At 38.4% G+C, this 16,336-nt stretch overlaps 1 protein-coding gene and 1 long non-coding RNA gene across 3 annotated transcripts in view; one reads left to right on the forward strand and one right to left on the reverse strand.

The window, feature by feature from the left end:
* Positions 1 to 7,764, forward strand: part of TMEM67 (transmembrane protein 67) — a 52,080-nt gene extending 44,316 nt beyond the window's left edge. Inside the window, exons 27-28 of the mRNA XM_035011528.1 lie at positions 5,172 to 5,314; positions 6,523 to 7,764. Of these exons, the coding sequence (XP_034867419.1) occupies positions 5,172 to 5,314; positions 6,523 to 6,603 (224 nt within the window). The 3' untranslated portion in view covers positions 6,604 to 7,764. The remainder of the gene's footprint in view (positions 1 to 5,171; positions 5,315 to 6,522) is intronic.
* Positions 1 to 16,336, reverse strand: part of LOC118015022 — a 54,157-nt gene that overhangs the window by 31,628 nt on the left and 6,193 nt on the right. The window lies entirely within an intron of this gene.

A 16,336-nucleotide genomic window follows, 5' to 3' on the forward strand; every position in this document is an offset into this window, starting at 1 on the left:
TGATCATCAAATGCTTTTACAATACCACTGACTACATTCCCTATGCTGTACCTTTTATTCCCATGACTTACTCATTCCATAACTGGAAGCCTGTATCTCACACTCCCCTTTACCCATCTGTCCTCCCCCCCACCCCTCCCTTCTGCCAACCATCAGTTTTCTGTATTTATAGGTTTGATTCTGCTTTTTGTTTGTCTATTTATTTATTTGTTTTTTTATTACACATGTAAGTGAAATCATACGGTATTTGTCTTTTTCTGTCTGACTTATTTCACTTAGCATAATGCCCTCAAGATCCATCCATGTTATTGCAGATGGCAAGATCTCACCCTTTTTATGACTGAGTAATATTCCATCGTGTGTGTGTGTGTGTGTGAGAGAGAGAGAGAGAGAGAGAGAGAGAATATATATATTGCTCTTCTTTATCCATTCATCTATGAATGGATACTTGGGCTGCTTTGATATCTTGGCTACTGTAAATAATGCTGCAATAAATGCAGGGGAGCATGTATCTTTTTGAATTAGTGTTTTTGTTTTCTTTGGGTAAATGCCCAATAGTGGAATTATTGCATCATATGGTATTTCTATTTTTAATTTTTTGAGGAACCTCCATACTATTTTCCACAGTGGCTGTACCAATTTATATTCCCACCAACAATGCACAAGGGTTCCCTTTTCTCCATATCCTCATAAACACTTGTTATTTCTTGTCTTTTTTATTTTAGGCATTCAGACAGGTGTAAGGTTTTCGTTTTGGTTTTGATTTGCAGTTCCCTGATGATTAGTGATGTTGAGCATCTTTTCATGTGTCTGTTGGCCATCATTATATGTCTTTTTGTGGAAAATGTCTCTCAGGTTCTCTGCCCATTTTTAAATGGGATTGTTTGTTTTTTGGTGTTGAGTTGTGTAAGTCTCTATGCAATTTGGATATTAACCCCTTTTCAGGTATGTCATTTGCAAATTTCTTCTCCCACTCAGTAGGTTGCCTTTTTGTTTTGTTGATGGTTTCCTTTACTGTGTAAAGCTTTTTACTTTGATATAGTCCCAGTAGTTTATTTTTGTTTTTGTTTCCCTAAAGAGACATATCTAGAAAAAATGTTGCTATGGCTGATGTCAAAGAAATTACTGTGTTTGTCTAGGAGTTTTGTGATTTCAGGTCTCACATTTAGGTCTTTGATACATTTTAAGTTTATTTTTGTGTTTGGTGTAAGAAAGTGGTCCAGTTCCATTCTTTGCATGTAGCTGTCCAGTTTTCCCAGCACCATTTATTGAAGAGATTGTCTTTTCCTCATTGTATATTCTTGCCTTCTTTGTCATAGATTCTTTGACCATGTAAGTGTACGTTTATTTCTAGATTCTCTATTCTGTTCTGTTGATCTATGTGTCTGTTTTTGTGCCAGTACCATACTGTTTTGGTTATAGCAGTTTTGTAGTATATCTTAAAATCTGGAACTGTGATCCCTCCAGCTTTGTTTTTTCTTTCTCAAGATTGCTTTGGCTATTTGTGGTGCCATACAAATTTTAGTATTATTTGTTCCAGTTCTGTGAAAAATGCTGTTAGTGTTTTGATAGGGATTACATCAAATCTGTAGATTACTTTGGGTAGTATGAACATTTTAATAATATTCATTCTTCCAATCCATTAGCGTGAAATATCTTGCCATTTGTGTATGGCATCTTCACTTTCTTTCGTCAGTGTTTTATAGTTTTCAGAGTACAGGTCTTTCACTTCCTTGGTTATTTATTCCTAGGTATTTTATTATTTGGGGTATAATTGTAAATGGAATTGTTTTCCTAATTTCTCTTTCTGCTACTTCGTTATTAGTGTATAGAAATGCTACTAATATCTGGGTATTAAGTTTGTATCCTGCAACTTTACTGGATGCGTTTATTACGTCTGGTAGTTTTTTGGTGGCATCTTTAGGGTTTTCTATGTATGGTATCATGTCATCTGCAAATAGTGACCATTTAACTTCTTTCTTATCAATTTAGATGCCTTTTATTTCTTTCTCTTGTCTGATTGCTGTGGCTAGGACGTCCAGTACTATGTGTTTTTTTTTTGTTTTTTTTTGTTGTTTTTTTTAAAGATTTTATTTATTTATTTGATAGAGACACAGCAAGAGAGGGAACACAAGCCAGGGGGAGTGGGAGAGGGAGAAGCAGGCTTCCCGCCGAGCAGGGAGCCTGATGTGGGGCTCGATCCCAGGACCCTGGGATCATGACCTGAGCCGAAGGCAGACCCTTAACGACTGAGCCACCCAGGCGCCCCCGTCCAGTACTATGTTAAATAAAAGGGGCGAGAGTGAACATAAAATTCAGATTTTATGCGAATGTGCAGTCATGTGCACTAATAAAACACTTAAGGAAGAATAACATTTGTGATTAATCTTTAACATTTAATTTTTCATTTTATCCAAATTCTTAAAAATCGCAGATATCTGTGACAGGAATAGTGCCTAAACCTGGTTTCTTATCATTAAAAAGATAGTATATATGTTACTTTTAATGTGGGTGATAATCTCGTATATGGATCGGTAAGAATGGAAGTGGTGTAACCTATGTCCTGGCCTACATATCACCTATTCTTGCGTTATTGGGTGTCATGTGTTGTGTCAGTCCCGGGATACACAGCACAGACCAGTGGGCATCTTGAATATATGAGTGGGGTGATGCTGGGGTGGAAGTCTGTGTAGGCACAGGTTAGGTACAGAATAGTGAGTGAAAAATTTAACCATAGAGTCAAGCGAGAAGAGGCAACATGGCAAAGTTTGAACTGCATCTTAAAAAAAAGTTGCTATTGACACCAAAAACTGTAAGATACCTCGGAATAAACCTAACCAAAGAGGTAAAAGATCTATACTCTAGGAACTACAAAACACTCATGAAAGAAATTGAAGAAGACACAAAAAGATGGAAAAATATCCCATGCTCATGGATCAGAAGAATAAACATTGTTAAAATGTCTGTGCTACCCAGAGCAATCTATACCTTCAATGCCATCCCGATCAAAATTCCAATGACATTTTTCAAAGTGCTGGAACAAACAATCCTAAAATTTGTATGGAATCAGAAAAGACCCCGAATCGCCAAGGAGATGTTGAAAAAGAAAAACAAACCTGGGGGCATCACGTTGACCAATTTCAAGCTATATTACAAAGCTGTGATCACCAAGACAGCATGGTACTGGCACAAAAACAGACATACAGACCAATGGAACAGAATAGAGAACCCAGATATGGACCCTCAACTCTATGGTCAAATAATCTTTGACAAAGCAGGAAAAAACATGCAATGGAAAAAAGACAGTCTCTTCAATAAATGGTGCTGGGAAAATTGGACAGCCACATGCAGAAGAATGAAACTCGACCATTCTCTAACACCATTCACAAAGATAAACTCAAAGTGGATGAAAGACCTCAATGTGAGACAGGAATCCATCAAAATCCTAGAGGAGAACATAGGCAGTAACCTCTTTGACATCGGCCACAGCAACTTCTTTCAAGATACATCTCCAAAAGCTAGTGAAACAAAAGCAAAAATGAACTTTTGGGACTTCATCAAGATAAAAAGCTTCTGCACAGCAAAGGAAACAGTCAACAAAACAAAGAGGCAACCCACAGAATAGGAGAAGATATTTGCAAATGACACTACAGATAAAGGGCTGGTATCCAAAATCTATAAAGAACTTCTCAAACTCAACACCCAAAAAACAAATAATCAAGTCAAAAAGTGGGCAGATGAAAAGACACTTCTCTGAAGAAGACATACAAATGGCTAACAGACACATGAAAAAATGTTCATCATCATTAGCCATCAGGGAAATTCAAATCAAAACCACACTGAGATATCACCTTAACACCAGTTAGAAAGGCAAAATGGACAGGGAAAGAAGCAACAAATGTTGGAGAGGTTGTGGAGAAAGGGGAACCCTCTTACACTGTTGGTGGGAATGCAAGTTGGTACAGCCACTTTGGAAAACAGTGTGGAGGTGCCTCAGAAAATTAAAAATAGAGCTACCCTATGACCCAGCGATTGCACTACTGGGTATTTACCCCAGAGACACAGATGTAGTGAAAAGAAGGGCCATATGCACCCCAATGTTCGTAGCAGCAATGTCCGCAATAGCCAAACTGTGGAAAGAGCCGAGATGCCCTTCAACAGGGATGGATAAAGAAGATGTGCTCCATATATACACTGGAATATTACTCAGCCATCAGAAAGGATGAATACCCAACTTTTACATCAACATGGATGGGACTGGAGGAGATTATGCTAAGTGAAATAAGTCAAGCAGAGAAAGTCAATTATCATATGGTTTCACTTATTTGTGGAACATAAGGAATAGCATGGAGGACATTCGGAGAAGGAAGGGAAAAATGAAGGGGAGGAATCGGAGGGAGAGATGAACCATGAGAGACTATGGACTCTGAGAGACAAACAGGGTTTTAGAGGGGAGGGGGGAGGGGGGATTGGTTAGCCCGGTGATGGGTATTAAGGAGGGCACGTACTGCATGGAGCACTGGGTGTTATATGAAAACAATGGATCGTGGATCACTACATCAAAAACTAATGATGTATTGTATGGTGACTAACATAACATACTAAAATTAAAAAAAAAAGTTGCTATTGTCAAGCAGGAGGGTCAAGAGAAGAGAGGCAAAGATGTTTGTACAGAACAACATTTTTTCTAGATATGTCTCTTAAGGCAAGGGAAACAAAAACAAAATATGAAACTAAACCTTAGAGGACTATTTAAGAAACAAATTATAGCTCACTATGCACTATTCAGTCCTTGCTGGCTTTTGTTTCGTTTTGGTTTTTTTTTAACTTAGAGAATCTAAGATTCTTTGGCCTTTAGTTATATAAACAAATAAGGGATATTCATTACCTGGTCTTTGAAAGGTATTGACTATATACTTACACTACTAGCAATTACCAACCCTTGGTACAAATGTTAAAATTACTTTTTATGAGCAGAGTTCCTTGACTAACTTTTGAGATTAGCAAATTTTAATCCCCTTTATTTTTTTGAAAGCCATGAAGTATTATAAGTAGTAGTTTCTGTTATGCTATTTTTAAATATCCAAATTTTATCACTGAAATTTATCAGAAGTTCTATTTTAAAGTTTCTAATATATATCTTATAAATTGCTTTTTTTTAAAAAAAACAGACGAAGGGTATTCTTTCAGCAGTGTTCTATATTATGGAAATGAAGCCACTCTTCTTATTTTTGATCTGCTGTTCTTCTGTGTTGTGGATTTGGCTTGCCAAAATTTTGTTCTAGCAGCCTTCCTTACATACCTACAACAGGAGGTAAGTTTAAAATTTTTTACTGGATTTCTTATAAAACAAATACTTTGGAAGTAGATATTTTATAGCAGAGAATAACAATGTCTGCTTTCACTAGGAATTTGTTAAGATTTAGAATATGATTATCCCCACAAAAAAAGAAGAAACATTTCAACCAGTTACACTCTTCTTCAGGGTCAGTGAAATACTGGGGTATTGTGGAGGGCATAAGTTGCTTGAGCAAACGTGAAAGGAATCCAGTAGGAAGATATTTAAATTGCTGATCTCCTAGATGCCAGAAGTAGCAGTCATTAGAACCTGAAACCAATTTTACCATATATGTTAACTAACTAAAACTTAAATAAAAAGTTGAAATTTAAAAAAAGTAGCAGTAATTAGAGTTCCCTTCACCCTCTGCACCAGATGTTAATGTAACAGAAAGATCTAGCTCAGGACTCAGCCACAGAGAAGCCCCTTTATTGGAACTGTCACACATTTTCTACCTGTGTGGATAAAAAAACAACTGCTGATGGGTATGGAGCCTGAAGTGGAGATTTTAAAAAATGACAAATTTGGGATGCCTGGGTGGCTCAGTTGGTTAAGCAGCTGCCTTCGGCTCAGGTCATGATCCCAGGGTCCTGGGATCAAGTCCCGCATTGGGCTCCCCGCTCAGCAGGGAGCATACTGCTCCTTCTCCCACTCCCCCTGCTTGTGCACTCTCTTTCTCTCTCTCTGACAATAAATAAATAAAATCTTTTTTAAAAATGACAAATTTGTTCTGGAAATGTTGTGATTAATATCACTCAAATATTCCCCCATTATGTCAAGGAAGTATATGAGTTAGTAGTATATAATTTATCAGTCTTTGACAGAGATCTAAAATTACAAACAAATTCTATCCCTAACAGTTCTTTTGATGTTTCCATAGCTTTTAGAGCTAGAAGTAAGTTGCCTCGCAAAATATTTGATAGTGTATTCCTATGTACATGAGAGGATTTATATTGTTAATTCATCAAAATATAGTCTAAATAGGAATATGCACTTCTTTGATATTATGAAAGATGATAAATACTCTTGAAATAATTTTATGTATCACCGTGGAATACAGATGCCTGACAAATGAAAGCAAATAGTTGAGAGAATTAGCTAGTTTAATTAAGATCTTTTAATTGATGTGCATATTGAATTTTCTTTCTACATTTTTCATTCTGAATTGTTTTAATTTTTTCCAGATTTTTAGATTTATACGTAATACAGTAGGACAGAAGAATTTGGCATCCAAAACATTGGTGGATCAAAGATTTTTGATTTAATTTTTTGAATAGATAACCTAAAGACAATATAGTTGTGGCAAAACAGTCATAATTATCGGGTTAGTTTGCCATAGTTTTTAAAACTTTTAATACAAATTTTTCTATTTTTATTTGTTTTCTAATCTAAAGAAAGATTTATTTTTATAACTTGTGGATATATAACTTCTTTGTGAATATATAATGTGATATAATGAAAAATGTTGTTTTCCCATTTGTGGTGATATTTAATTCACCAACTCATAAATTAGATACACTGACAATGGGGCAAAAGAAATCTAAGTGTTGCTGTCAGCAGAACTTTTTAATGAAAAAACAGTCCCCATCATTGGTCTCTGTAGATAATTTATTTTATAAACTGGGATTTGCCTACATTTTCTCACATTGACAAAATTATTTAATTCCAAGTTCAAGCCTAGTTTTCAGTTTAGTATTTTCTAGTTTTTACATATGTTATGGTAAATAAATGTTGGAAAATGTTTTCAAGTACTTAGAAATTTGAAATTGTATACTGCTGACTTGACTTGCCTCATTTTAATTGCTCACCCTGGTTGGCAATGGACTAATTTACTATTGGATTAATAGGCATCTCATGAAATGGTCTATATTCATTCCTTTGTATACCTGTATTGTTAGGTCAGGATGTCCTTCCCATCAAGCTTGTATATATCTTAAATATCACTTACATTAAAAAAAAAAAAGCCATAATGTATGACATTTTCCCCAATATAGTTTTTCATACATTTTAAATTACTTAACATTTTAAGAGCACTCCCAAAGTTCTGCTCATTAGTTATGTTTAAAGATCATAAATAATGAACTGTAAATTTATCATGTTATATTGACAAGGTGACTTACTGAAGCAAACTTAGGCCTCATAAGTAAGTAGGCTTGTATTTTTTTTTTAAATAAGGAGAAAAATATTAAGATCCAAAATGTAAATTCTGAGCCATGTAGTTAATAATTTTCCATGATATGATTTTCATTATATACCATGTACTTGAAAGGCATCTTAAAATATTTTGAGTATAATGATCATTAACCCCAAACCATCATTTCTTACTGCCTTTTCTGTTAACGCTGTGTACATACTTAAAGGTAATGCTATGTAAATATTGTTTATATTTCTGAATTGAAAATATGGAATAAAACATTTGATATCTATCTCTGTTTCCTGTTTGGTTAAGTGTATTTCATGAAATAACATTTAGGAATGAACAACACCATTGCGGCAGGGGTCCTCAGCCTTTGCCAAAGTTGAATCTTTTACATTTCTTTGAATCTTAAGGATGACTGAGGAGAAAGAAGTAGGGCTAAGAAGTCAAGTATTTGAAACTACAGTTTCTGAAGGGTCAAACTACAGGAATGCCTTTATAAAAGCTGCAAAGAGAAAAAAATGTAATAGTATGGATTTTTAAAACCACTTGCTCAGAAGCATATGAAAGAAATTCAATTCTCATTCCACACATGAGAAGTTAATATTAGTGTGAATGTTTGAAAATGGCAATTTCAAAAAATAGGATCAGTTGGCTCACCTAATAAATTCACACAGAGAAAAGGCATTTAAAAAAATCATTCTACACTAGTTTTATACAATATTATTTTTTATTTTGGTTAGATACATAAAAATGTGTTCAGGTTTTCATACACTGTTGATTCCTTTGTTCACATTGCTACAATTTAAATTCTGTGATCAGGTGCCTAATTTTCTGTTAGATCCATAATATTTCGTCTGTTTCTGTAGCACCAATTTACTGTACTTTGCATCTTATACCCCCAATTTTACTGATTACCTAGAACATTTGATACGTCTCCTCATCATTTCATAATGAAGCAAATTCTAGGTTCACCTAGAGGTTCTTTATAAGCTGCTGTGTGTTTAGTGTCCCCCATAGAAATGCACAGGCAACCCCCTCCCAAAAAAAGAAAGAAACGCATAGACCCCTAACGTAATTCTGCAGATCAGTCTCTGTTATAAGATGTTTATATTTGCTTATTTCTCTGGCACTGCTGTCCTAACACCCCCTTTGGAGAAGGCTCTGCTGGTTATCCAGATTGAGAAGCATTCAGAATGACCACTAACTCAGTGCTTGCTGGCATGAAATATGAAATATGTATCCTTTTTGTTGTCTGCAAATATTGACAAAAGCTGAGGGGAAATAAATGTAAGTCAAGGAGATGTGTGGCTTAATGGAAAATGCTCCAGATTTAATAACAGGAGCCCTGGATTCAAATTAGAATTTTGCCCCTGTCACTTACTAGCTTTGGGATCTTAAAACAAGTCATTTGACATCTTTGAGCTTTAGTCTGATTCTCTACAGTGGAAATAACACCCTTTGTTTACTGCTTGTTGTAAGGGTTAATTCATGAAGATAAACTTACAGCAGTGAGTAAACTATGGACACTAGAATTTTTATAATTTTTAGTTTAAAACATCTGCCTCCAAATATATTTTTATCTTGATAATAAATTAATTCCATACTATTAAAATCCAGATTACTGATCTCAGTAACTGACCAACAAAAATTCTGAGCCTTACTTCTACTTCAGCCACCCAGCCTCACCAGGAAGAGGCCCTCCCTGGTAGATGTCACAGCCGTCGGTGAAAGGAGGCAAGGGGCTGTCATCACACCATGTTGTAGACACGGTTCGTGGGACAGATTAGAAAAAAGGGAGAGAGTGGAATATTGTCTTTGGAAGGGAGAGTTTCATTTACTCATGCATGTGGTCATTCAAGCAATATTTCTACCTCTTCCCACTCCACAGCCTCTCAGAAGGGTCTTAGAATTGGTAGAGGAAGCAGACGTATTAACCAATAATTCCAGCGATCTGAAAGTGCTACAGCCACCAAGGTGTGATGGGAAAGCTCTTAACTGTGCGTCTGCGGTCATTAGGACTTCTACCTGAGAAAAGTGGTATTTGATCTAAACATGACAAGGCCAGGGTGCCTGGGTGGCTCAGTCGTTAAGCATCTGCCGTCGGCTCAGGTCAGGGTCCCAGGGTCCTGGGATCGAGCCCCGCATCGGGCTCCCTGCTCGGCGGGAAACCTGCTTCTCCCTCTCCCACTCCCCCTGCTTGTGTTCCCTCTCTCGCTGTGTCTCTCCGTCAAATAAATAAATAAAATCTTAAAAAAAATAAGATGAGGGCAATCAAAAAGCAAGGAACGGTCTGTACTCTGAGACGAAGCACAGCAGTTGGGCACTACAGGTAGTTTGAATACAGAATACATGTATTCTTTATATTTTTAAAATTTGTAATATTTTAACATCTTAAAAATTTTTTTTCTGGCTAGAGAGACAAACATTTTTGCTGGGATTGGAATTTCAGCAAAAGGTGTAGCCAGGAGCATGCTTTCGACATGCAGACTAACCCATCCAGATCCATACCTCTGTCTGGCCAGTACACCCCAGGAAGCAATGTCCCTCTGCCTTAATCATCCCAGCACCAGGTACCAGGCAACTAAGGACCACCCCTTAGAGCCCACTGTAGCTTAGAGCCCCCTGTAATTATTCAAGCTAGCCAATCCTGTTTACCCTGGCCTGCCTTGCCTTTCCTGCAGAATGCAGAAACTGGTAAAGGCTGTGACCTAAGCTCTCCCCTTGCTCCTGTTCTGCCTCCTGACCAACACCAGTGCTTCCCCGTGCGGCTCCATGTGATGTGGGGATCCGCAGCTGCGGCATGCCTCTTGTTTCTAGGGCCTGTGAGTATAATAAACTTCGTTTTCCTGCACCTCTCCTGTGTCTCTTTGGGTGGCCCCACCTGACTGCATCACATAAAAGAACACAGAACAGTACATTTGGGGGTTTTGGTGGGAGAGGAGGTTGGAAAGGAAAATAAGAGCTGCATCATTAAAGATTTTTACATCAAGCCACAGTGTATAAAGAGTTTAACCAAGTGAAGTCTACCAGCTGACTAGCACCCCAAAGAGGGAGTGAATGGACAGAGGGGGCAAGAAGGGATCTTCCACAGTCAGACCACCCTGGAATAATCGGTGGTTCATGGGCTAGGAGACTGGTGCTTCAGCTCTCTGTTGCCTGGCTGCATATCATGATTCATTAAAAAAAAAAAAAATGCATTGCCTATAAGACAGGCAGCAAAGGGTAGTGGTTAACAATACAGAATCTAGAGCCAGGCTCACCATATTCAACTCCTGGCTCTTACTAGTTGAGTGATACGGAGCAAGTTACCTCTCTGTGACGAAATTGCCCCCTCTGTAACCTGCCGCTTAGAGGTTTGGGGAAGACTGAATGAGTTAATGAGCATACAGCGCTTTGAGGAATGCCTGGCACATAGCTAGTACTAAGCAAGTGTTACTGTAGCAGAAGTAGCAGTAGTAAGTCTTATTAATATTTAATTCTGATAGAAAGACCCAGATTAGTCTCTCTGGGGCTGGCCGTAAGACAATGTCACATTGCTGGGAGTGCTAGAAGTAACAGTGGACAAACTGCCCAACACAAAGCAGTCTGTGGGCTTAAAAAAATAACTTTGCATTTATTATTATTATTATTACAAAAAAGGCCGTGGCTGTGGATCTGCCCAGGATAAACAAATGACCACTGGAATGAAGTCTAGAAACAGATCCACAGATCTGCAGTCACTTGATCTGTGATACGTAGTACAGTGAGGATAGCGTGGTTTTTCAATGGTCAACTGAAAATCACAACAGAAAAAAATAGAATCCTTATCCCTATGTCGCACACACCCAAAAATAAATTTCAGGTCGATGGTAGATATAAAGGTGAAAGGTAAAACGCTAAAGCCTCTAGAAGATAACACAGGAAAATATGTTTATGACTTTGGTGTAGGCCAAGATTTCTTAAGACCCCAAAAAACACTAACCTTAAAGGAAAACATCGGTAAGTTGCACTTTACAATCTACATTAATTTTACACTTATGTCTATTTCCATTAAATGGAAATGTAAACTTGAGATTTACATGAACTCCGTTCATCAAAAGATACCGTTGTAGGAATGAAAAGGCAAACCTCAGTAGGAAAAAAAAAAAAATTTAGAAACGTGTTATCTAACAAAGCCCTTCCACCCAGAATAAAGAACTCATCAAATTAATAATAAAAAGTCAGACAAACCCAATAGTAAAATGGGCAAAAGACTGCAGTATGCATCTCTCAAGAGAGGATTTCCAAAGGATCATTAAGCACATATAGCAAGTGTTCAGTTGGGTGTCTGGTTATCCCAGTTGGATAGACTTACCACTAACAGCACCAACGTTGCAGATTTGATCCCAGAACAGGCCAAAAGGGGCATGCGTTCTTGTATTTAATAAAAATTAATATTTTAAAAAAGTGCTCCACCTTAGTCATCATGAGAATGCAAAATAAAATCAGTGAGATACCCCTCACCACGGAACCACCAAAATGGCTAACATTAAAAAACCTAAAATACCAATTGCTGCTAAGGATATGGAGCAAATGAACCTTCAGAGCTATGTTTATTATATAAAGTGGAGGCGATCAGTCTTAATCTGTAACTTTCCACTGGATTTCTTTGTATCTTAAACCGTGAAAACATCTCTGTGCGTGAAGCCAGGGGCGACAGCAGATGGCAGTGGCGCGCACCCTAAACCTTCCCGGGTTTTCTTCCCAGAGCACGGACCCACAGCACTGCAGAGCCCAGAGACTAGCAGGCTTCCTCTCCCCTCACTTCTCTCCCCACTTCTATTGTCCCAGCTCATATAATATCCTGTGCTACTCTAGATGTAGTTCTCAGGTTTTCAGCTCAGGTTTAGGAACTGAATGCTAAAAATGCAAATACACTTTCATCTGTCTCCTAGAGAGAGGGTCACAAAACAGGTCATGCCTAATGGGGGAAAAAAAAAAAAAGCTAATTACTGATGATTATGGGATCCTCCACTCCTCATTTTAATGAAATACACATATTAAAATCCTTTAAAAAAATCAGAGTATGTAATGCCCCCTTTGTAAATCTCCCCAAATGGGGATTCTATGGGACATTTTCTTTACATACCTGCCTTTCTCTTTCATTTATAAGGATTCCTGTAACTACACTGGGCCCACCAGATAATCCCCAGCTCAAAATCCTTAATCATATCTTCCAAATTCCCTTTACCATGTAAGGTAATGTATTTATAAGTTCTGGGAATTAGGATGTGGACATCTTAGGGGGTCATTATCCTGTCACAAGCACTAAAAAGAAAATCTACAGGGTACAGGAACATAAAACCTAAAATACCTAAGATAGTTTGAGTAGTCTGGAAAGGCTTGTGGAAAGGACATTTCAGCCAAGACATAAAAGATGAGCAGAAGTCAGCCAGGATGATGGGGTGGGAACGAGGGTGAAGATTTCCACAGAGAAGGGACAACACGTGCAAAGGTCCTGTGGTGGGCACAACCTCATTTACAGAGGTATTGGGACAGCCACTTCACAGAACGGACCGACAGCAAAGAAAGGATTTCTGAGAGTAAAAAGTACAATTTCAAAACAAGAAAAAAACTAAGTGCTTGCTTGTATCTAATTCCTGTTTTTCCCCTTCCCCTTGGCAGAAACCAGAGCAAGATTTTGTTTTTAGTTTTAGCCAGCTAAATTTGGTTCCACGCAATGAACGTTTCTCATTTTCTGGAGTCTCTCCTAAAGTCATCATTACATACAGTTTCAAAGGATTGTTCCCTAGAAGGTGGAGGAGACACCAAGCTCAGAAGACCAAGACAAAGCCAATGCCCTCATCCTATTTGGGCAGGGTCTTCTTGCTGGGGGCTGGCCATTATTGTGAGCATGTTTTCACATTGCCAGTTTTCTTTCGCAGCCACTCTTGTTCGGAGTTGCTGCGGGGCAGGACTGACGCAGCAGGAAAAAACAGCTGTTAGCCGACCAGGGCATTAAAAAAATTAGTTTACGAACCAATCATAGAGCTCTTTTCCCCCTTATGTCATTCACTATTGAACTATTTTCCTCAAGCCTGCTCTGACCAGAAATATTTGTAGCCTAATGTTTGCATGGGACTTTGATTCCCAATATTTTAATAAATATTTGGGTGTCATTCCATAGTATTCTTTTTAGCTGCCTCTATCATAAGCCCAGCAATGCCGGCTGCCAGAGAGACTCATTAAATGGACATTTTCAATGATACCTTTGTAAGTTACTAGACCACTTTCTCTCTACCCCTCAGAAGGTAAAGGATTATGAGATTTTATGCTCCAGAATATTTATCTTAGACATTAACCAAACCAGAACCCCAAACCCATTTCTCCAAGTCTGTCTGCTCTCAATTATTATAAATCCGGGAAGAGCCCTCATTTAATGGCTTGTTTGGTGTTTTGCCTGATTAGATAAAGAGGCAGAGTGGAATTGTAGCTCAGAGCAAAAGCTTTGAATTCTGAGGGATCTGGATCTGAATTCTCCATATCTTTTGTGTGTTGATTGTAAGCAGATGCTTCAATCTCTATGAGCCTGTTCTTCATCTCTAAAACTGGGTAATATCCGTCTTAAGAGGGTCACTATAAGGCTTGAAGGAGATAATCCTGGTCAGTTACCTTGGTTAGGTAAGTGCACGATGAGTGTAGTACATCATTGTGATTGAATTATTACTTTGACAACCACAAAACAAATTAACGTGACATGTTTACTTATTTGATTGCTTCTGTAGTATACCCAAGGCACGTGTAGACAGGAAAATCCAGAGGAGGAGAACTGACCCAACATGATGTTCCAGGAAAAGAGTAAGAGTTTCAACCGGCCAACAGGCTCAATGTGGAACAACAACAGTATGAGGTTGTTAATGCAATTTATGGCCCCGTTAGTTGAGTATCCAAAATAAAGGAGGAAATGGCCCTATTATGTGCTGCTCACATCTTATCCATGGTATTGTGTCTAGTTCTCAATGTACCTTGTTTTAAGAAGCCTAATAAATTGGATTTTTTGGAAGGTGGTGATCAGGATGGTAAAGGATCTAGAGATGCCCCAGGAAGAATAATAGAAGGAACAGAGGAAAAGATAAACCAGGACCATGATGGCTTCCTACAAATATTTGTCCCATGGAGGATGGAGTTAACATCCATATAGCTCTGATGTACAAACTAGGATCAATAAATTGAAGCTAAGAAACAGTGCATTTCAGCTTAAGAGAGGGAAGAATTTTATGGTATTTTAGAGCTGCCTACATAATAGTGGTTCCTTATTCAGGTCTTCTACAGATGTCTTATGACAATAAGTCTGGGGCACAGGGGTTTGGTACCTGCCTTGGGGGAAAGGATGGACCACGTGGATTCCATGGTCCTTTCACTGTCTGCCACTTGGCTGTGCACACCAAACCTTCCCAGACAAAATCATGCCATCGAAGAAGGGTGTCTTCCTGGCCTCCAGATGGTGAGCCTCAAGAACTGAAATACTGAGAATACTTAAAGCAAATTGCCTTGCACACAGCATCAACTCAAGAGTCAGAGACAAACTGGATCATACGAGGCTCCCGGTTATACAGTCCTACCATTTTGGCAAATATAATTTATTCCATGATGTATGTGTCTAAGTCCATAAAGTGACAAACCTTGTCATCAGGTTTGTCCTGAGGGGTTCTGTAAAGAGAAAGTAGTTTAGGAAAGAATCTGAAATAGTGGCAGAACAAGTGAAACCTCTGTGACTCTTCTTCCCCACCAAAGAAACGAGTTCCGGGGCACCTGGGTGGCTCAGTTGGTTAAGCGACTGCCTTCAGCTCGGGTCATGATCCTGGAGTCCCGGGATCGAGTCCCACGTCAGGCTCCCTGCTCAGCGGGGGGTCTGCTTCCCCTTCTTCCCTCTTCCCTCTCGTGCTCTCTCTCATTCTCTCTCTCTCTCAAATAAATAAGTAAAATCTTTAAAAAAAAAAAAAAAGAAGAAAGAAACGAGTTCCAAGTTTAGATACATATTTACTAGGTAGATTTCAGAAAGGACTGGAAAGGATACTGGACTGGAAGCCAAAAGGGCCAGGCTTTAGTCCTTTCTCTCTGTTGGTAATGAGACCTTGGTTAAACTAGGTATGGTTCCTGGGCTTCTGCCCCATTATTTGCTGTCCCAGTGATCTCTTGGGCCTCTTCTACCTCAGATTCCAAGATCCACAGTTGATAACTTTCTACATGTGAAATGCTGAATGAAGACAATTCATGTTCATATTGAGTCTACTTGTCCTTGGACAAATCATTTCATTTAAAGTTGAGATTTATGTGTTTTTAAATGATAAATAATAACCTTGAGAGGACAGGTGGGCAGGATTTATAAGAAGTAGGCAGTTTAAACTCAAACAATCTAAGTGAAAAAAATGTTAATGACCTTGACATTTGAACACAACCTGTAATATAGAGTATGCCACCACAAAGCTCTGAATTACTACCCTAAAATAAGTCAACTTGCAGAAGAACATCGCTAGCTGCTTATAGACTATCCAGTCTCCCGTTCTTTTCTACAGGACATTGGTTTCATTTAGGATGGATGGAATGTGTTCAACTTCTATTGTATAGGTGGCCATGTTTCATGGTGGTCAGTGAGAGACAAGCAGAAGTCCACTAGATGGGCCTTCTGAAAAGACTACTGATTTCCTTATAAAAGCTTAGGCGGTACAAGCTTTTGGTCCTTCCCCTCTTCCTGCCTGAAATGTGGTCATGACACCTGGAGGTGCAAAGCCATCTTGAGTTCGGGTATGAGGATGCAGAGCAGGACAGTATGGAAGACTTGATCCTTTCTTTCCTTCCTTCCTTCCTTCCTTCCTTCCTTCCTTCCTTCCTTCCTTCCT

Source organism: Mirounga leonina, unplaced genomic scaffold (genome assembly GCF_011800145.1).
Source record: "Mirounga leonina isolate KUSES-001 unplaced genomic scaffold, KU_Mleo_1.0 Mir_165, whole genome shotgun sequence".
Taxonomy (NCBI): Eukaryota; Metazoa; Chordata; class Mammalia; order Carnivora; family Phocidae; genus Mirounga; species Mirounga leonina.